This window comes from Scyliorhinus canicula, chromosome 20, assembly GCF_902713615.1.
Source record: "Scyliorhinus canicula chromosome 20, sScyCan1.1, whole genome shotgun sequence".
Classification (NCBI taxonomy): domain Eukaryota; kingdom Metazoa; phylum Chordata; class Chondrichthyes; order Carcharhiniformes; family Scyliorhinidae; genus Scyliorhinus; species Scyliorhinus canicula.
Genome location: NC_052165.1, coordinates 34,999,470 through 35,022,241, shown reverse-complemented (window position 1 = coordinate 35,022,241; position 22,772 = coordinate 34,999,470). Strand labels below are relative to the sequence as shown.

Here is a 22,772-nt window from a genome sequence, read left to right as displayed (position 1 = left end):
AAAAAGAAAAAAAAAAACTCTAAATGCTTCTATAGTTCAAATATGAAATATCCTGACAAGTGAATTTAGCTTGGAATACATTGGTAACCAGGATGAATCTTGCCCTCCCTCTATCCAGCTAGTAACTAATGTATGTTTTGTTCCAAATTGAGCAGGCCTCTGTTCAAACTCTGGCCTTGATTTCTATTTTAACATAGTCTTCTTTGCTAGCCAGGTTGGTAGAGAGCAGGTTGATGCTGAAGGCTGAGCTCTCCTTATCTGTGCCCATTGCCAGTTGTCAATATAGTAACCATGACATTGCTTCAGGGGGCTGTTTGCAATTTAAAAAAACAAAATTTTTTAGAGTGCCCAATTCATTTTTCCCCAATTAAGGGGCAAGTTAGCATGGCCAATCCACCTAACCTGCACATCTTTGGGTTGTGGGGGCGCAACCCACGCAAACACAGGGAGAATGTGCAAACCTCACGCGGACGGTGACCCAGAGCTGGGATTGAACCTGGGACCTCGGCGCTGTGAGGCAGCAGTGCTATCCATTGAGCCACCATGCTGCCCTCTGTTTGCAATATCAAGGATTAACTAATGCAACATTGGTAAAATGCAAGCAAAGATACTGAAGATGTTAAATCTAAATTGGGTGGCACAGTGGTTAGCACTGCTACCTCAGTGCCAGGAACCCAGGTTCAATTCCTACCTTGAGTGCCTGTCACTGCGGAGTCTGTAAGTTCTCCCCGTGTCTGCGTGGATTTCCTCCGGGTGCTCTGGTTTCCTCCCACAGTCCAAAGACGTGCAGGTTAGGTGTATTGGCCATGTTAAATTGACTCTTAGTAGGTTAGGTTACAGGGATAGGATGGGGGTGTGGGCCTAGGTAGGGTGCCCCTTTGGAGGGTTGGTGCAGACTTGATGGGCCAAATGGCCTTCTCCTGCATTGTAGCGATTCTATAATTCTATGTTCCTGTTTCCTTGGCTAACAGGTGGAAAACAGTAGGAATAAAGGGGTTGTTCTTGCATTGACAGGCTGTGACTAGTAGGGTACTGCAAGGATCGGTACTGGGGCTCCAGTTCGGCATTTATCAATGATTTGGATGATCAACAATGATATTGAATAGTGTGGCGGGTTCAATGGACTGCCTAGCCAGAGTGCTTTCCAGCACTGACCTTTTTCTCCACAGATGCTGCAGACCTGATGAATATTTCCCAACAATGATCTTTATTTTAAATCCGTTTTCTTTTGTATTTTAGGTCTGGTAAGATTCCAGTCAATGATTTGGAACAAACAAATATTCCCCACATTTATGCCATTGGGGACATACTGGATGGCAAGTTGCAGCTCACTCCAGTAGCGATCCAGGCTGGCCGCTTACTTGCTGGAAGGCTCTATAACAGCTCTTCGGTCAAGGTACAAACCTACATTTTTATTGCTGGCTTCTTGCAGCACCCAAAGCAGTGTAAAAAGCCCATTATGGGCAGAAAACTGATGCTTCTCCAAATCCATATTCTTGGGGCAGTAGTTCCTATGAGTATGGCATCAAACTGCGGACTCCAACCAACAATTTGCTGTCTTGTTTGGGTGGCAATTAAGGATTGTGAATACTCGGGGGTTTGTCATGCTCTCTGCCTGGCAGGAGTCTGATGAAGTGCAACTTGTTTAGGGGGAATTAATGGGATGGCAGCATAATGGTTACATGAGTACACTAGTAATCTAGAGGCCTGGAACAATGTTCCAGAGATGAGTTAAAACCCCAGCCTGACAGCTGTGGCAATTTTAAATTCCATTAATTAATGAAGCTGGATGCACCAACAGCTTCAAGAGCAATTGGGGTGGCCAATAAATGCTTGTCTTGCCAGCAATGCTCTCACCCAATTTCAAGTCACTAAACTTCCAAAGAACTTTGCAACAATTTGGATGCCAATAGTTAGCCTTTGGCAGATGGATATGATATTTCAGTGATAATTTTTTCAAATTATTGCGTATATGTTTCATGGTTCTGAGCTATTGGTGGCCAATAGCATAATTCAGCCCCACAATATCTATAAGAAGTTCACTTTATTTGTCCCCTCCACTGATTTAAGTCATTTGGCACATAAAAGATGATTGTGGTTGCTGGATTTCAGTCCTAGGATGTCACTGCAGGAATTCCTTGGGGTAGTGCCCTATGCCCAACTATCTCCAGCTGCTTCATCAATGGCCGTTCAGCAACCCCTGCTGAAGCAGTCCATGCCTACGTGCAGCAAGGTCTGGACAACATTGAGGCTTGAGCAAGTAATATTCGTGCCAGGCAAATACCATCTCCAACGAGAAAATCTAACCACTTCCCCTTGACATTCAATGGCATTGTCATCATTAAAACTCCCACTATCAACATCCTGGGGTTACATTGACCAGAAACTGACCTGGACCAGCCAAGTTGTAAAATAAAAAACGGATGGAATTGCACTGAGAATAACTGTGGTCTCCAACGATCAAGTGGTCTTTAAGTCCAACTTTGTTTCCTCTAAATGTACAATATTGGCCATACCAATTGTCTAGGCCATGTTCTGAAATTCTCACCTAAACTCTCCAACTTGTTTGGCATCCCTTAAAACCTACTTCGTTTTGGTTACTTGGCGTGATGTCAGTCAATTTTTGGCTGGGATGTTGAAGGCACTATATAAATGCAAGTTATTGCTCTAAACAATGCAAACTTGGAGAATACTCATAAGAATAGCTCTATGCATGTTTGGAGCCTGGATGTTCCATTGGTATTGACACTTTCTTTCTGATTTATAACACTGACAGTGTGACTATGCAAACGTGCCCACCACAGTCTTTACTCCCTTGGAATATGGAGCTTGTGGTTATTCAGAAGAGAAAGCTATTGAAAAATATGGCATGGAGAATGTGGATGTAAGTTGCTGGATCGTTTTTTTTTAAGTACCCAATCTTTTTTTTTCCAATTAAGAGGCAATTTAGCATGGCCTATCTACCTAACCACATAGAACATAGAACAGCACAGAACAGGCCCTTCGGCCCTCGATGTTGTGCCGAGCAAGGATCACCCTACTCAAACCCACGTATCCACCCTATACCCGTAACCCAACAACCCCCCCCTTAACCTTACTTTTTAGGACACTACGGGCAATTTAGCATGGCCAATCCACCTAACCCGCACATCTTTGGACTGTGGGAGGAAACCGGAGCACCCGGAGGAAACCCACGCACACACGGGGAGGACGTGCAGACTCCGCACAGACAGTGACCCAGCCGGGAACCGAACCTGGGACCCTGGAGCTGTGAAGCATTTATGCTAACCACCATGCTACCATGCTGCCCATCTTTGGGTTTGTCGGGGCGAGACCCATGCAGACGCAGGAGAATGTGAAGTTGCTGGATCATGATGTGAAAAATGTTGCATTGACTTTTTCCAGTAACTCTAAATATCATTCCAACTTATTTTTTCAGACCTATCACAGTTACTTCTGGCCTCTGGAGTGGACTATTCCATCAAGGGATAACAACAAGTGTTATGCCAAGATTATCTGCAACAAGCAAGATCAAGTATGTATTGCAAGCGGTTAATTTATGGACTATTTTCCAGTGCCAGCAGGAAGTTGTTGATTTCGATGGATTAAACTGGAGTCAGTCTGGCTCTTGAGGGGGTGGGGGGGTTCTGCAGTGGGACTTGAAAACCCCCCACCTTCTGATTCTGAGCTGGCATACCTCCTGGGGTGTATCTCAAATCATTTCCTGAATTCCTAGACCTGTGTGGGTGGTCTTGTGCCTGCTGTCATGTCAGAGTGTCTTTAAGAAATGGGTGTTTAGGGCAGCATGGTGGCACAGTGGTTAGCATTGCTGCCTACGGCGCTGAGGACCTGGTTTTGAATCCCGGCCCTGGGTCACTGTCCGTGTGGAGTTTGCACATTCTCCCCGTGTCTGCGTGGGTTTCACCCCCACAACCCAAAGATGTGCAGGATAGGAGGATTGGCCACTCTAAATTGCCCCTTAATTGGAAAAAAAATAATTGGGTACTCTAAATTCATTTTAAAAAAAAGAAATGGGTGTTTATCAGATAGCTGTAGTGGGTCCGTTTTTAAAGAAGTGTGAGTTTCTCAAATGGCAGCAGTGATGTTGGAGTGTGGGTGGAGCTGGGCTGCCTTTCTGTCTTTCACTTTGAGCTGAAAAGCTGCTTTTGGGGCTCTGTTTTAGTTTTGTTTTAGATTTGGAGAAACTGCAGTTACAGCACGGTGTGTATGAATCTCTGCAAGCTAAAGAATGTTGATTTGGTGATTTTAAAGTGGCAACTGCTCTCAGTAGAGAATTTAAACCTGCTGTCCTTCTGTAAAAAGGATTTTTGTCTTGTGGATGTTAAAAGGAAAGATTAAGGGCTATTTATATAGAGTACTGTATTCCTTGCGGGGATGTATTTGAATTGATAGTTGCTAAGATGTTCAACTATGTTTCTAAGTGTTTATTGGGTTCATAGAATAAACATTGTTGTTGTTTAAAAATACTCTTAGTTCTCTGTTGCATCACACCTGTAAAGTAGGCCCAAGTGCTCCCCATAACCAAAATCTATTTAAACCCTGGAGCATAACACTGCCTACTGCTACATAGGGGGAGGGAGGAAGAATAGCAAGTGGAGAAAAAGCACTTTGGGTTAATTTTTCTCATCAAAAGTAATTTTCCAGCTGTAAATGTGAAATTAATCGGAGTGCACTTCCTTTTTTCAGAATCGGGTAATTGGTTTCCACGTGTTGGGTCCGAATGCAGGAGAAATCACGCAGGGGTTTGGGGCCGCAATGAAATGCGGAATGACCAAGGAGCTGTTGGATAGCACAATAGGAATCCACCCAGTCTGTGCAGAGGTATTAAAACTTGTATAATGTTATTAATTTAGGATACTCGAGCATAGTAATTTTAATCTTGTACTTTTTGTTAAGGACGGAAGTCTAGCGTCCCTTTCTCTCGGCTGCAAGCTCCATTTGGGGCTTGATGGCCACGTAAGGAGTGTCCAGAATATGGCAAAACAAATGATTCACAGTCTGTTGATCTTTCCAATAGGCCTGATGGCAGACAGTAAGAGTGGGAGTATTTCCTGGTCAGCCCCACTACAGAAGGCAACGGCAAATCACTGCAGTACTTTACTAAGCCTAATCATGGACTAATCCAATGGAAATTCATGGTTGTCAACCCCCCTCTTAGGATGTGGTCCTTGAAGGAGGAGGATTTCTGCTACATGGAACTCAGTAGCAGAGCAACAGTTTGTCGCTGTGTGGATTCTTAACCTCACAAAACATCTTTGAGTATTTCACATAGAATCATACAGAGTCATGGTAGAAGAGGTGGTCAGATTTTTTTTTTAAAGAAACCTATTAGAGGAGGATAGTGACATTTGGGCGGCACAGTGGTTGACACTGCTGCTTCACAGTGCCAGGGACCTGAGTTCGATTCCCAGCATGAGTCACTGTCTGTGCGGACTCTGCACGTTCTCCCCGCATCTGCGTGGGTTTCCTCGGGGTGCTCCGGTTTCCTCCCACAAGTCCCCAAAGATGTGCTTGTTGGGTGAATTGGACATTCTGAATTCTCCCTCTGTGTACCTGAACAGGTGCTGGAATGTGGCGACTCGGGGCTTTTCACAGTAACTTCATTGTTAATGTAAGCCTATTTGTGACACTAATAAAGATTATCTAGATTATTTATATTTTAAGGAGCGCATTGCATCTAGGGATCTCAGCATCTAGTCCATTATAATGGGTTCAGAAATGATCAAATATATATGATAGAGATTCAATTGGGTAGATGTGGGGGAATAAGTGAATAGAGAACAATAAAGAACTAGTGGAAATCTAGATCACTCTCTCCAAAAGGCTTCAATGCAAAGGGACACTTGGAGCTTTCAAGAATTGGGATTGATTGATCGCATGGGTATTGAGGAAGATGGAATTCAGATGGCAAAATGGATGAGCTACAGACCAGCCATTATCCCCCAATTGAATAGCCTACTATTGTTCCTAACTAAAGAATTTTAAAATACAATCTTTCATCTGTGTCGATTTCTGAAGACCGTTTATAAAACTGCAGGTTATAATACACAGATGCAATATTGCTCATCAGTACAGGATTACTTGTGTGATTAGCAATAGATGGCTATGTCCGCACCAACCTATATTCAAAAGACAGAATTTCCACCCCTCTTGTATTCCCGTTTGGAGACATGGGTGGAGAGATGGCAGATGGAGATTAATCCGGACAAATGTGAGGTAATGCATTTTGGAAGGTCTAATACAGATAGGGAATATACAGTGAATGGTAGAACCCTCAAGAGTATTGACAGTCAGAGATCTAGGTGTACAGGTCCACAGGTCACTGAAAGGGGCAACACGGGTGGAGAAGGTAGTCAAGAAGGCATATGGCATGCTTGCCTTCATTGGCCAGGGCATTGAGCATAAAAATTGGCAAGTCATGTTGCAGCAGTATAGAACCTTGGTTAGGCCACACTTGGATTATAGAACAGTACAGCACAGAACAGGCCCTTCGGCCCTCGATGTTGTGCCGAGCAATGATCACCCTACTCAAACCCACGTATCCACCCTATACCCGTAACCCAACAACCCCCCCCCCCCCTAACCTTACTTTTTAGGACACTACGGGCAATTTAGCATGGCCAATCCACCTAACCCGCACATCTTTGGACTGTGGGAGGAAACCAGAGCACCCGGAGGAAACCCACACACACACGGGGAGGACGTGCAGACTCCGCACAGACAGTGACCTGCCGGGAACCGAACCTGGGACCCTGGAGCTGTGAAGCATTTATGCTAACCACCATGCTACTGTGCTGCCCCGTAGTGTTCAATTATAGTGTTCAATTCTGGTCGTCACACTACCAGAAGGATGTGGAGGCTTCAGTGAGGGTGCAGAAGAGATTTGTGAGGATGCAGAAGAGATTTACCAGGATGTTGCCTGGTATGGAGGGCATTAGCTATGAGGAGAGGTTGAATAAACTTGGTTTGTTCTCACTGGAACGAAGGAAGTTGAGGGGTGACCTGATAGGTCTAGAAAATTATGAGGGGCACAGAGTGGCTAGTCAGAGACTTTTTCCCCAGGGTAGAGGGGTTAATTACGAGGAAGCATGGGTTTAAGGTGCGAGGGGCAAGATTTTTTACACTGGGTAGTGGGTGCCTGGAACTCTCTGCTGGAGGAGGTGGTGGAAGCAGGGACGATAGTGATGTTTAAGGGGTATCTTGACAAATACATGAATAGGGTGGGAATAGAGGGATACGGACCCTGAAAGTGTAGAAGATTATAGTTTAGACGGGCAGCATGTCGGCGCAGGCTCGGAGGGCCGAAGGGCCTGTTCCTGTGCTGTACTTTTCTTTGTTCTCAAACACGATTGCAGTATTGTGTCTGTTGGGGAGAAAGTGCAAGGTTTCAGTGGGCAGGTTAAAAAAGAAAATATTGCCCAAGTAATCCTGTAAAGTACTCCGTATTATAATTCAAAGCACCTTTTTATGTTTTATAAACGAGCCTTCGTCTAGCATCTCATTGCCCTTTGCTGGGACATAATTAGCTAGCTTGATGAGATATTTGTGCATGAATGCTTAAAGCGGATTTACGTATACCGTTTGATGAAAATTGTAATGATTCAATTAACAGGGTTTGTCTCATCCACTTGAAATTAGATTCCTGCTGTTGAGGTACTTGGACCTTTTTTCTTGTGTTCCATATTGAGATGAACATTTTCATCTAATTATGTCCATTGATGTTTAATCCTTTCCCTTTTGGATGAAAATTTAATTCTTGGATTCTTCTTTTGTGGGGGGATTTTACTTTGAAGAAATTTTTTTCTTTTTCAATCTTGCCTTCAAAAGGCTAACCCTTGTTTTGGTTTTCAAAAACGATGATTCCTCCTGCGTGCCTCACTCTTTAAAAATAGCGCAGTATTCATTTTGGTCAGTTTGAAAAGCCTGCTGAAAGTGGGATGAGAAGGTTTGATTAATGAAAAGATCACAACCCGAGGCCATCAGATGAGGCCTAACTTGGGTGACCAATCTGCCTACCCTGCACCTCTTTGGGTTGTGGGGGTGAGACCCATGCAGATGGCATCGATCATCTGATCCACACTGGCCATCCCACCAATTGAGAGCCAATGGCCACCGTTTCTTTCCCTTACTTCGCTTTTCCTTCCTACCCTGCTAAGGAAGGTCGCAATGGCTTGAGCTTACCTCAAAACTTCATTAAAACTAGACCAGGTTTGCTTTCCATTATAGATGAATATTAAAGATGGCATTTCTTTTTTTTTTTAGATATTCACCACACTATCTGTCACTAAGCAGTCTGGTCAAAATGTCCAACAATCTGGCTGCTGAGGTTAAATCCCTGCTGTTGCCACTGTTGCTGTAATGGATCACATTGTCTCACTGAATAACTCAGTGGGGGCAGGGACTCCCATTGATTCTGTGGACACTGCAACTCCTCATGTTTCACACCATTGTTGAGGAATCTGCTGCAGTGTGAGATGATGTGAACTTAATTTGGCAACTAGTGCAATGGCAGGGTTATACCTGACCACGGAAGCACGCTGCTGCGCTGCGGGGGCATCATCCCGATGCTTTCATGAAGTCCCGGCCTGGAACCAGTTTCGAATGGAAGGCTGCGATGGAAAAAAAACGCAAGCACAGTCTAGCAATTTTGAGCAAACTTCAGACGTCAAGGGCTTCCACTATAACCGGAGAACTCTCCAGCTGACCAAAATCAAAAAGACGCAGAAGAAAGCGATTGTAATATTATTATTGTATTATGGGTACTTTCCACCAAGAGTTTTTTTCCCTTTCTTTTCACTGTATGTTCACCTCTTTGGGGGGTTAAGTGAGCTTTTTGGATATCATGTTTAATATTGAAGCTGCATATCATGTTTAATGTTGAAGCTGAATATATTTATTCTTGTTATGTTAAAACTCTGCACTGAATGCAACGGGGCTGAAATTTGTCTGGGGGTGGGGGGGGGGGGGGGGCAGCCTGTTTCATACCCCCCTCTCAGGAACAGATGAGCAGAGTGAGTGGCAAACTAGTTACAATTTACTGTTGGCTGCAACACTAATTTCATCCCCAATATCTTTAGATGTCGGGCATTAAGATTTCTCAGAAAGCTGGTTAATTCCTAAAGCCATCACTTTCCCCGAAACATTCCTGTTGTCGTTGGAGTCACGACTGAAGACTCTCTAGATGCTGTTTCCGTTAGTAGATTTTAAAAAAATATATACCGGGCTCATGTTCCTTCTTTCTCTCTCTGGAATAAAAATTGTACAAATCCGCATTTGGCTCTACACAAACCCCTGCCTTCTAGAACAAGATCATGGGCTCTCTAGAGGGTGAATTGAAGGTCATTAAACAGCCATTGAAAGACTGAAGATTGATAGTGGGTTGGCACTGCATTGGGTGTTTGTGCAAGTAGTAGTTTGGTTCACACTTTTGTGCTAAGGTTGTGGTGTAAATCTAGAGCAGAGGTGGTGAATCTGGTATCGCTGAGAGTGTCCCCAGGATTCATCAAGCTCTGACTTTGTACAGTAACTTTTATGGTACAAGAATAAACTACTTTGTTCCAATGCTGCTGTTGGCAGACGACCCAGGCTTTAATTCCTCAATCGTTGGTTGAAGAGTCATGGAGCGAAGTGAATTAGATGCTTTGGATCTGTTGTGTAACAATTACAGCCCAGGTTTAGTTTCACTCAATTATCACTAACTTATTTGGGGAAACTTTTAAGAAGAGCTCTTTCAGATGAACCCTCCATGTTGGAATCATTAATGTTCCTAACTCATGCACTGAACAAAACTTTTCTTTGGATTATTGGATTCATTATAGTTTCATTGGATTCATTATAGTTTCATTCAGTATAGTTTCAAGCACTGACTTGCCTTAGCATTCAGTGTTTAACTGTTCTAGGAACAAATTTGTAAATCATAATGTTGGTTGTATAAGAAGAGCACAGGTTACACCTTTGTAACATGTACAGCATTCGGATCTACAAGAATTATACCCTCTGGTGACTACTGTCTATTGCACAAAATTCACCAGCAGAAGTATTAAATTATCCAAATGTCAGCAGATATATTTCTGGAATGAGTGAGTGACTTGTGCATTTTTCAAAAATACTGTATCCAATTATTTTGTGTCAATTGCTTTGATTTTACAGCCTCTTGTGTTCCATATTGATGCATATAACTTAATGTTTCTGATGTGCTGTTTTTAAAGAACTGAAGTTGTGCAATTAAACAAATCTCAAATGATGTAAACCCTGTGTAATGTTCTTGTTGGGTGGCCTGATTTATATTAGAAGTAGCTAAAACTATAAATGATTTATTAATATTAACTGTGGGTAAGCTACGTACAAAACAGATGAATAACAGTATGATTATGGAGTCTCTCCGTGTCGGCGTGGGTTTCTCGGGTGTTCCGATTTCTTTGCACAAGTCCCAAAGACTTGCTGTTGGGTGAATTTGACATTCTGAATTCTCCCTCTGTGTACCCGGGTAGGCGCTGGAGTGTGGTGGCTAGGGGCTTTTCACAGCAACTTCATTGCAGTGTTAATGTAAACCTACTTGTGACAATAATAAAGATTATTATTATTACAAGCAACCTCTCTCTTCAGCTCCCTCCAGCCAGTCTGAGCAGTCGCCCAACTTGAACATTCACTTTTATGCTAGTGGCCAGTCAGTGACTTGCAGCACAACCATGCTATCACCACAAACGTGCCATCTTCTATTGCGGATGTGACCGTGGAGATCAGTAGTTAATAGTGGTGGCAGATCAGCCATAGAAAACCAGGTAGGGTGTGTAACAAGATAGAGGGTATAATGGACAGCTGACATTGAATTTTGAGCCCCCGTTTCTCTTTCGGCTGTCATCACTTCTGTCGCGGGTTTAGGACCATGGGAGCTATTCAGCCCATCAAGTTTGCTCTGCCATTCAATGAGATCCTGACTGATATATGATGGTACACATGGCTGTCACTGTTCGGCGATAGTGGAGGATATCTTTTGATCCCCTTCTCCCCAAGAGCTATATCTAACTGCTTCTTGAAAACTTACCATGTTTTGGCCTGAACTACCTTTGGTGCCATTGAATTCCACGGGTTGCTCCCTCTCTGGGTGAAGAATTTTCTCATCCTCAGTCCTAAATGGTCGACCCTGTATCCTCCAGGATGTGATCCCCGGTTCTGGATACAGTCACCATTAGAAACACCCTTCTTGCATCTACCCTGTCTAGTCCTGTTAGAATTTTCTAGATTACTAGGAGATCTCTCACCCCTTCCCCATCCAATTACTTCTGAACTCTGAATACAATCCTAACCGACTCCATCCTCCTTGTATGTCAGTCCTGCCATCCCAGGAATCAGTCTGGTAAACCTTCACTGCACTCCCTCTATAGCAAGAGCATCCTTCCTCCGATAAGGAGACCAAAACTGCACACAGTGTTCCAGGTATAATTGCAGCAAGACATCCCTGCTCCTGTACTCTTAATTCTCTCGCTATGAAGGACAACATACCAATGGCTGCCTTTGCCCCCTGCTGTACCTGCATGTCTGCCTTCAGTGACTGATGTATAAGAACCCAGGTCATGCAGGGGGTTGAAACAATTTCACTTGTTGGATGATGTGTTCCTCTTGTTGGTGTGTCAGACCGTGTCAAATTTGGGGCTGGGTTATTTTAAGAATGCTGGAAAAGCTCAGCAGATCTGGCAACACCTGTGGAGAGAGAAACTTAACATTAGAGTCTATATAACTTCTTCGGAGCTAAGGAGAGCGAGAAATATGATTGGTTTTGTACTTGCTTAAGAGGCGGTAGAGCAAAATAGCCCTGAAGAGTCATGGACTTAACTCTGTTTCTTGCTCCCTGCACGGATGCTGTCAGACCCACTTCAGTCTTGCCAGAATTTTTTGCTTTTACATCAGATTTCCATCATCCACATTATTTCACGTTTCTTAGTGATGACAGCATGGTGGCACACTGGTTAGCACTGCTGCCTCACAACACCAGAGACTCTGGTTCGATTCTGGCCTTGGGTAACGGTGTGGAGTTTGCACCTTCTTCCCATGTCTGCGTGGGTTTCCTCTGGGTGCTCTGATTTCCTCCCACAGTCCAAAGATGTGCAGGTTGGGTGGATTGATCTTGATACAATTGCCCCTTGGTGTCCCAAAATAAAAATGCAGGTTAGGACAGGGGAGTGGGCCTAGATAGGGTGCTCTTTCAGAGGGTTGGTGCAGACTTGATGGGGCCGAATGGCTTCCTTCTGCCCTGTAGGAATTCTATAAATTCTATAGGTTGTTTAAATATCGGGGATTGGAGGGTAGCTATCTACTCATGGCACGAGCGATGTTCAATTTGTGGGTTAATATGGAGCTCCGAAGAGGCTGAGGTCCACACAAGTAAAATTGTAGGAGCGTCCAGCATCAAGGGGCTGGTTTAGCACACGGCTAAACTGCTGGCTTGTAATGCAGAACAAAGCCAGCAGTGCGGGTTCAATTCCCATACTGGCTTCCCCGAACAGGTGCCGGAATGTGGCGACTAGGGGCCTTTCACAGTAACTTCATTGAAGCTGACTTGTGACAATAAATTATTATTATTAAGTTATTTGGCCTGTTGTGCCTGTGCCAGTATTTTGAAAGAACTATACAATTAATCTCTCTCGGCACACAATTTGGTTAAGGGCAAACAATAACCGGGGAGGGTATACAACACACCAATACCCAATGGAGCGGAGCATAGTTCCTCATCCTGTCTGCGATGAGCTAGAAATCCAGCAGCTCGCATTCCACGGGGAAATCGGCTGTTTTGCTGGCGTAAAATCCACGCCGGCGTGGGGACGTAGTCCCAGAATCGGAGAATCCAGCCCATGGTCTTTCCTGTATGTCATGTGAGAGTACCTTTAAGAAATGGGTGTTTATTACTGCAGTGATGTCAGAGTGTGGGTGGAGCTAGGCTGTCTGTCAGCTTTTTACTTTCGTTTTAGGCTGTTTGCTGCAGGGTGTGTTTTGGTTTTTTCAAAGCAGGATAGCTGCAGTCACAGCCAGAAGGTGTATGAATCTCTGTAATCTAAAGACTAAATCGATCCTGGTGATTTAAAACTAATAACAGTAGTGACTTTAACCTGATGTGCTTCTGGTAAAAGGTGTTTTAAGTCTTATGGATGTTGAAAGGAAAGCTTAAAGGATTAGTTAGTATTGTATTCTTTGGGGGTTGTATTTGAATTGATGGTTGCTAAGATGTTCACTATGTGTTAAAAAGATTAACTTGAGTTCATAGAATAAACATTGTTTTGCTTTAAAAGAAAAATGTTTCAATTTTTGCTGTACCACAACTGTAGAGTGGGCCTAGTGCTCCCTATACCACAATCTATTAAAAGTTGTGGGTCAGGTGAACTCCATGATAGACTTTGGGGTTCTCTAAACCCTGGCCCATAACACGTATGAATTACACCCTTGTTCTGCGCCCTATCTCATCTCAACATTTCCAGAGTCTTTACTTGTAATGCATCGAAAAATGCTGCAGCAAAAATTAATATTCACCTTTCCCAGAGGACATTCTGTTTGAACAAATTAAAATCTCGTCGGATAATAAGCGATAATCTCAAGGGCAGGATATAATGCATCCCCAAGACACACATTTTGTTCATAAATTGTAGATAATGGTGCTTGTGTTGACCCAAGCGTGTTGAATCAGCAGGTTTATGCACAGTGCTGAGGTACAGGAAGGGGCATGGAAGAGTCGTGGTTCAACGAGTGAGACTTTGAGATCGTGTGTACTGACAGCATGCGATCTGGTGATATTTAGTGCCTGCAAAATTGAATAAATAATTGAACAAATTTCTGAAAAAATGAGATTTATTTCTCCTTCCATCCCTCACTCTCTGTTAGTGAGGCCCTGGACAGGCCACTGGGATCAGTGAGTGAGGGTCCAGAATAAAAGTCAACACTGGGGTGAGTGAGGGTCAGCACTGGAATGAGTGAGTATTGGGATGAGTGAGTGAGGTCATCAGTACCATTTGCCAGTCAGTTTATTATTCGATTCGACGTGCTGGGAAATGGATAATGAACCAACCTATCACGGGAAGTGCAACATTTTCAAGAAATGAATGAAATTAAATGAAAATCGCTTATTGTCACAAGTGGGCTTCAAATAAAGTTTCTGTGGAAAGCCCCTAGTCGCCACATTCCGGTGCCTGTTTGGGGAGGCTGGTACGGGAATTGAACCGTGCTGCTGGCCTGCCTTGTTCTGGTTTAAAAGCCAGTGATTTAGCCCAGTGTGCTAAACCAGCCCCTGAGCTATATTGAAGAATTTCAATCTCCATTAATATAGAAATATATTTCATAAAGTGCAACCTACATTAACAACTAAAGCTTTCACATTTATTCCAAAAATAGGTCAACTTCCTGCATGAATGTAAAATATGCAGTTACTGCCAGGATGAATATTGAGTGGCGAACATTAATAAACATTATTTATTAGACATCCGTTTTTGGAATAGAAATTGGGCCTTGGTTATGAGTATTAATAAATGAATAATTGTTATCTGATCAATAGAAAGGCTTAGTTTGTTTATTTGTATAATTGAACTGGCCTCAATTTTTAAAATGCATTCAATGTGGTTGAATGGAAAATGCCATGCATCTGTTTAATAAATTAACATGTTAAAATTGGACATCTTTTTGATGTCCTTATTACTCTATATTTTGTCAAATTAAAATATTCTACTGCTTAACCCCAAAAAAGACCAAAGATATGAACATTATTATTGCAAATGAAGTGTCACATTGTGTTGAGTTTCATATGCTCAATAGATTTATTTTTCCCTGCCACAGAAGTGCGAGTTAAAATAAAAAGCCCTCCCCTTCAAAAACAAGTGCTTTCATTGTTGAGATTGTGGTAAACAAAATTTGCAAGCCATGAAACAAGCTAACATTCTGTACGCAATACCCCTGACTTTGTTGCCTCCATCCATCTCACACAGGTTCAAGAGCCCCATTAAGGGGTAAAACATTCTTCAAATCAGGCCAGCAATGAAACTGCCTATGCTCTCACTGCTTTCTTGCCCGACATGCCTGGGAGTTACCAATGACCAGAAACTGAACTGGACCAGGAAAATAAATACTGTGGCTACAAGAATGGGTCAGACATTGAGATTCCTGCGGAGAACAACTCACCCTCTGGCTCCCCAAAGTCTGTCCACAATTTACAAGGCACAAGTCAGGAGTGTGATGGAATACTCTCCATTTGCCTAGATGAGTGTAGCTCCAACAACACTCAAGAAACTTGACACCACCAGGACAAAGTAGCTTAGCCACATTCGTCACGTTTAACATTAACTCCCTCCACCACTGATGCACAGTAGCAGCTGTGTGTTCTATCGAAAGATGCACTGCAGCAACTCATCGATGCTCTTTTGACTACTACCACCTAGAACAGGGGTGGGCAAACCGCGGGCCGCATGCGGCCCGACAAAGGTTTTTATGCGGCCCGCCAACGAGGTGTCCGGAATCATAACCGGCATTTTTGAAAAGCCGCCGGGGAAAAGCCGCTGAAGTAAATGCGCTTATTGAATAAGCTACACCAAATGGACTGCAGCGGTTCAAGAAGGCAGCTCATCAGAACTTGTCAAGGACAATTAGGGATGGACAATAAATGTTGGCCTAGTCAGTTGCACCCACATCTGGACAGATATTTTAAAACTTTACTGCGTAGATGCTAAAGGCTAGCCATAACTTTAGGAAACACTGGGCCTTATTTGCAGTGTTGTGTCCAAATCTGGGCACCGCACTTTCAGAGAAGTATGTAGGTGTTAGAGATGGAGCAAAAATGATTTATGAGAACAAGTCATGGGGTTAGGAACGTGGATAGTTTGGAGAAACTGGGAATTTTTCACCTTGGAGAGGAGAAGGCTGAGAGGATATTTGATAGAGGTGTTCAAAATCATGAGGGGTCTATTCAGTGTAGATAGGGAAACTGTTCCCAGGATCAAGAATCAGAGGACACCAATTCAAAGTGATTGACAAAAGAACCAATGACGACACAAGAAAAAAACCAACTGTACGTAGTGAATGGTTGGGATCTGAAATGCACTGCGTGGGAAGTCTGGTGGAGGCAGTTTCAATCATGCCTTTCAAAAGAGCGTTGGATAAGCGCATGAGGGGAAACAATTTGCTGGACTAAGGGAAAAGGGCATAAAAGTGCATAAAAGTGGGACTAACTAAATTACTCTTTTTAAAATAAATTTAAAGTACCCAATTAATTTTTTCCAATTAAGGGGCAATTAGCATGTTCAATCCACCTACCTTGCACATCTTTGGATTGTGGGGGCGAAACCCACACAAACACGGGGAGAATGTGCAAACTCCACACGGACAGTGACCCAGAGCCGGGATCGAACCGCAGACCTTGGTGCCATGAGACTGCTGCCCACTAAATTACTCTTGCAGAGAACTGACATTAACACACTAGGTTCATTCCCAGACTGATTCCTGGGATGAAGCGACTTCTGTATGAGGAGAGAATGAATCGGTTAGGATTATATTCGCTGGAAATTAGATGAGGGGGGATCTCATAGAAACATATAAAATTCTAACATGACTAGACAGGGTAGGTGCAGGAAGGGTGGTCCTGATGGCGGGGCAGTCCTGAACCAGGGGTCACAGTCTAAAGATACAGGGTAGACCGTTTAGGACTGTGATGAGGAGAAATTTCTTCACCGAGAGAGTGGTGAGCCTGTGGAACTCGCTATCTCAGAAAACAGTTGAGGTCAAAACATTGTGGGCGCGGGATTCTCCGTTAGCCGATGCCAAAATCGGGAAATGCGATTGGCCGGAGAATAGCTTCCCACAGCAAAATCGTGGCAGACACTGATTTGACGGCAAATTGTGATTTTCTGTCACCTCCAAAACGACATCAATGCGTTTCACTCCGCTTATACAGTAGGGACAGTTTACATATCATTAGTGGGCCCGACCTGCTACCCTTCGCGATTCCCCCTCTCCAATGGGTTGGATTCCCATCGGCGATGTTCACTTGTGCCTTTAAAAATTGTAAAACTGGCGTGACGGCTGCTGAGGGAGAGAGTGGGGTACGGAAGGTGTCCAACATCGCCATAGTTTGCCTTAGGGCCTCAGATGCACATGCACACTTCTGACAAGGAGGTTTGCAGGATGCCTTCTTGGTAAAAGTGTTTGTGGATGCACCCTTAACAACTTTTCGAGCAGGCGCCAGTCAATGCCCTGTCTTAAACGGAACACAAGAGAGAGAGAGAACATAGAACAGTACAGCACAGAACAGGCCCTTCGGCCCTCAATGTTGTGCCGAGCCATGATCACCCTACTCAAACCCACAACCCAACAAACCCCACCCCACCTTACATTTATTAGGACACTACAGGCAATTTAGCATGGCCAATCCACCTAACCCGCACATCTTTGGACTGTGGGAGGAAACCGGAGCACCCGGAGGAAACCCACGCACACAGGGGGAGGACGTGCAGACTCCACACAGACAGTGACCCAGCCGGGAATCGAACCTGGGACCCTGGAGCTGTGAAGCATTTATGCTAACCACCATGCTACCCTGCTGCCCCGCAGATGGATAGAAGAATTAAAGAGCCATAAGTGTTGACAGCTACAAGGAAATGAATGTGGCCCTTGTTTTGCTCTGAAGTTGGAGTTGTGGTTGGTGCAGTTTGTAGATTTAAATTACAGCTGAAGTGAAGATGTCTCCCGCATTAGTCATCACTGAAGTTGAGAGCTAAATTAGTCCTTGGAAATCATCAGCATTTATAGCCTCCTGCTTCCAGCAGTTTGACTTGCTCTGTGTGACCTCTTTTCTTTCTCTCGTCACATTCTATTCCCAGAGAAAACCCTGCCCGGCCAATTATGTCCCAGCAAGTTGCTTCAGTGCTATTTTTTAAATGATCAGAAATACCAGGCTGGCAATTTCCTGTAAGCATTCAAACTATAATCAAGTATAATAACATAATAACCCAGCAATTAACCTAGAAGTATTTCATGCTCTCTTTAAATAGCACTGGTGGACAGAGATCCTTCATGTAATTTAACATTATGCTCACTCTTTCACCCATTCTTCAAAGTTCCACAGCACTGGTTTAATTTTTCAGAAAGCTCACAGCAGTTTGTGCACCTTCCCTTTAGGAAGTGCCAACTACCTTTAAAATAACAGCAGCCACTCTGATTTTGGGACCTCTGCTGCTGTATTTAGCCAATGAAGAGAGTGGGGAGCAACATCTACATGCAGCAATCATTTCGAGGAACAGGCAGCACAAATACAGCATGCTGCCTCTATTGCAATGAACAGGCAGGGGTTAATCAAACATCATAGTCTCTGTTTTCAAGGGTCATTCAATTTAATCCTCAATGTTTCTTGAAGTATCCACACTCAAAGATTGTTCCTGGGGCTACAAGGCCAAATTTTGAAAAGCCCCAGGATAGATAAGTCCCCTGGATCAGACGGGATATATCCAAGCTTACTACGGGAAGTGAGGGAGGAGATTGCTGCACCGTTGCCGATCTTTGCGTCATAACTCTCCACTGGAGTAGTACCGGATGATTGGAGGGAGGCAAATGCTGTTCCCCTGTTCAAGAAATGGAATAGGGAAATCCCTGGGAATTACAGACAGTCAGTCTTACGTTTGTGGTGAGCAAAATACCGGAAAGGATTTTGAGAGATAGGATTTCTGATTATTTAGAAAAATATAATTTGATTAAAGATAGTCAGCATGGCTTTGTGAAGGCCAGGTCATACTTCACAAGCCTCATTGAATTCTTTGAGGATGTGATGAGACACATTGATGAAGGTGGGGCAGTGGATGTGGTGTATATGGATTTCAGTAAGGCATTTGATAAGGTTCCCCATGGTAGGCTCATTCAGAAAGTCAGGGGGCATGGGATACAGGGAAATTTGGCTGTCTGGCTACAGAATTGTCTGGCCGAAAGTAGACAGTGGGTGGTAGTGTATGGAAAGTATTCCGCTTGGAGTTCGGTGACCAGCGGTGTCCCGAAGGAATCTGTCCTGGGACCTCTGCTCTTTGTGGTTTTTATAAATGACTTGGATGAGGAAGTAGATGGGTTAGTAAGTTTTCCGCTGACACGTAGGTTGGTGGAGTTGTAGATAGTGTCGAGGGCTGTTGCAGGTTACAACAGGACATTGACAGAATGCAGAGCTGGACTGAGAAGTGGCAGATGGAGTTCAACCTCGATAAATGTGAAGTGATTTATTTTGGAAGGTCAAATTTGAATGCTGAATACAGGGTTAAAGACAGGATTGTTGGAAATGTGGAGGAACAGAGGGATCTTGGGGTCCACGAACATAGCTCTCTCAAAGTTGCCACTCAGGTTGATAGGGTTGTAAGAAGGAGTATAGTGTGTTGGCTTTCATTAATAGGGGGATTGAGTTTAAGAGCCGCAGGGTTTTGCAGCAGCTTTATAAAACCCTGGTTAGACCACACTTGGAATATTGTGTCCAGTTCTGGTCGCCTCATTATAGGAAGAATATGGATGCTTTGGAGAGGGTGCAGAGGAAATTTACCAGGACTGGAGGCATGTCTTGTGAAGAAAGGTTGAGAGAGCTCGGGCTTTTCTCACAGGAGCGAAGAAGGAAGAGAGGTGACTTGATAGAGGTGTACAAGGTGATGAGAGACATGGATAGAGTGGATAGCCAAAGACTTTTCCCCAGGGTGAAAATGGCTGTCATAATTTTAAGGTGATTGGAGGAAGGTATCGGGGAGATGTCAGAGGTAGGTTCTTTACACAGCGAGTGGTGGATGTGCGGAATTTACTGCCAGCAGAGGTGGTGGAGTCAGAGTCATTAGGGACATGTAAGCTACTCTTGGATAGGCATATGGACAGCAGTAAATTGAAGTGTAGGTTAGGTTGATCTTAGGTTGGATATATGGTTGGCACAACATCGTGGGCCGTAGGGCCTGTACTGTGCTATACGTTTCTATGTTCTATTTCAAAACTAAGGTTAATAGACTTTTATTAGATAAATTACCACCCCATGGCAGCACAGTGGTTAGCACTGTTGCTTCGCAGCACCAGGGTCCCAGGTTCGATTCCCACTTGGGTCACTGTCTGTGCGGAGTCTCCACGTCCTCCCCGTGGCTGTGTGGGTTTCCTTCGGGAGCCCCGGTTTCCTTCCACAAGTCCCGAAAGACGTGCTTGTTAGGCGAATTGGACATCCTGAATTCTCCCTCAGTGTACCCGAACAGCCAAAGGAATATTTCACAAAGAAAATTTATGCATCAGGGATGCAGCTTAATAATAGAATTGAAAAGAAAGTCTTCAGTAACAGGAGATACTGGAGAAAATGGAATAGTTCTCTAAAGAGTGGAGAAGATACGTGGACGGGAATCTGCCATGGGAGTGCATGGTTTGTCAACCCCTCTCTTTTTAAAGCTCTTGGATAAAGCATCTTGCGACCAACTGATGGACACCTGGTGGGAAGCTGATCAACTGCAGAGGAGAATAGCGAGTAGTGTGTTCAATCAGCCATGAAAGGCAGGATAACTCGGGGGGGGGGGGGAAGGCCGTGAGCCAGAATTTGGTCACAACTACCCATTTAAAGGCACCCTGGAGTGGGAATTTGGCATGTGCAGAAAATGCTCTGGTGGCTGAAAGCTGGAGACACAAAACTTTAACTTTGACATTTTTAGATTAAGTGGACCATAGGCAGCAGCTACGAATTTGTTTCTAAATGTTGCTGACTAGTGAATTATTCAAGACCCTTACCCTATTATAGTGAGGAAAGAACATTTGAACACACCTGACCCATTCCTCCTTATGGATAACAAGTGTTTAAGAAAAGACTCACATTCTACTCTTTAACCTAGACAATGGAGCCAGCAGTTGCTTAGGAATCCAGATTATGGAATGCCCCATGTGGTGAACGTATTCACCTAATGCATTTATGATACTGTAACCTATGACCTATGACCTGGAAGTGGTGATACGAGCTGCTTCCAGGTACTGTACTGTAACCCCAGTGGGCTCCGCCCTCACCGGGGCCATATATAGACCGGCCACCTGTGGGTGGCATTCATCTGTACAACCGACTCTGGCTAGGCAAGTTCATGATTAATAAAGCCTAATGTTCACTCGCTCTCTCTGCCTCTCGGTGAATTGAAGGTATATCACCCCACTGTTAGTTGGTGACACTCTGTGAGGCCTCCTCCATGCTCTGAAGGACGGGTGGCAAGTTTTCATGCCTGCAGACTGGAGTAGGAGACTCCCCAGCCAGACCAAAGCAGCCTGGTTTGAGGTCACTGGAGAGGTCAGCAGCCTTCGGGGTTGTCCAAAGAACCTGGTTGAAGTGCCAGAAAAAAAGGCTCAATGAACTCTTGAGATCTGCCAGGGTGAGTGTGTAGCCATTTCGGAGTTGGATCTATATGGGAGGGTATGTGTGGGTGATGTAACCTAGATGCTGAACCCCAGTTTGATGACGCCTGTCTGAAGTTGACCATTAGTTGGCAGATGATGGACGTACAGCATGAGGTCCTTGGAGATGTGGTAGAGTTTCCAAAGGGGTCGTATGTTCTGGTCACAGACAGAGGAGGGGTCTATCCAAGCCAAGATGGGTGACCCACTCTTCAGAATGCATGGCTTCCTCTATTGAGAGACGTGTGTCACTGATCGGATACTGGCTGTCTGTGCTGACCTGCATTCCATCAGCTGGTCTCTGAGCACCGAGGCAGAGAGGAGAGGGGGATGAGGAGCCTGAAGTCACATCCAGGTCATGCCCCCCCACCCACCCCGGCTAAATATTCATACCTCGCTGAGGAGCTATTGTGAAGTACTTGTGGGCCAAAGTTAGCCGGCTTGTGTCACTCTTTTTGCGGAGACTGCACTTTCTCCACGGGTCTGCGTGGGCATCCTCCGGGTGCTCCGGTTTCCTCCCACAAGTCCTGAAAGACATGCTGTTAGGTAATTTAGATATTCTGAATTCGCCCTCTGTGTACCCGAACAGGCGCCGAAATGTAGTGACTAAGGGCTTATCACAGTAACTTCATTGCAGTGTTAATGTAAGCCTACTTGTGACATTGATAAAGATTGTATATAGCCCTGGAGTGAGAGGGGCCTACCTGGACACTGCCCCTCACACTTTCCCAGGCATAGGCTGGCAATGCTAGCCTGGCACTGCCAGCCTGTGCCAACCTGGCATTGCCAACCTGGCACTACTAACCTGTGTGAACCTGGCAGAGCCAACAGAGAATTTGACCTCAGCTCAGATCAGGGCACCCTTTAAAGATGGTGCCCCAATCTATGTGGAGTCAGCCTTGTTGGTTTGACCGGGCCCTACCCCACCAAAATCACGGAATCAACCACGCCCCCAATTTGTTTTGCCATAGTGGCTCAAAATCTGTGCTGAGAGCCCGACAGTGCACCTGGAGAGACACACACCTGCTTTCCATCAGAACCTGACACTCTGACAAATTATGGGAAAATTCCCCCCTAGAGCTCTATGACTTTAAAGCGGTTTCCACGTTTCCTTCATTTCACCCCAAAAAGTAAATAATTTTTTGCAAAGGTTTAGGTTTTGGACGACACCATGTCATTGTAAGTACTTTCTGTCCTTTAATAATTCGGAACAGTAAGTGCTCAAGTACTGAATTACATGGTTGCTTCGATCTCCTCGGATAATTTCGAAATGATTTGTTCCAACAAGCCAGATTGTGCTTTTCAAAAAAAAAAAATCAATGTCTGGGTGTAGTAAGAGCACGCTGTATCAAGTAAATGTGCAGCAC

The 22,772-nt window shown here is 44.3% G+C and overlaps 1 protein-coding gene across 2 annotated transcripts in view; it reads left to right on the top strand.

The window, feature by feature from the left end:
- LOC119954833 (thioredoxin reductase 1, cytoplasmic-like) overlaps nt 1-10,270 on the top strand; it is a 55,147-nt gene extending 44,877 nt beyond the window's left edge. For both annotated transcript variants that reach the window (XM_038780376.1, XM_038780375.1), the window contains exons 10-14: nt 1,240-1,396; nt 2,777-2,884; nt 3,440-3,535; nt 4,708-4,842; nt 8,284-10,270. In XM_038780376.1, the coding sequence (XP_038636304.1) occupies nt 1,240-1,396; nt 2,777-2,884; nt 3,440-3,535; nt 4,708-4,842; nt 8,284-8,346 (559 nt within the window). In that variant the 3' untranslated portion in view covers nt 8,347-10,270. The remainder of the gene's footprint in view (nt 1-1,239; nt 1,397-2,776; nt 2,885-3,439; nt 3,536-4,707; nt 4,843-8,283) is intronic.
- Nucleotides 10,271-22,772: the final 12,502 nt, after the last annotated feature.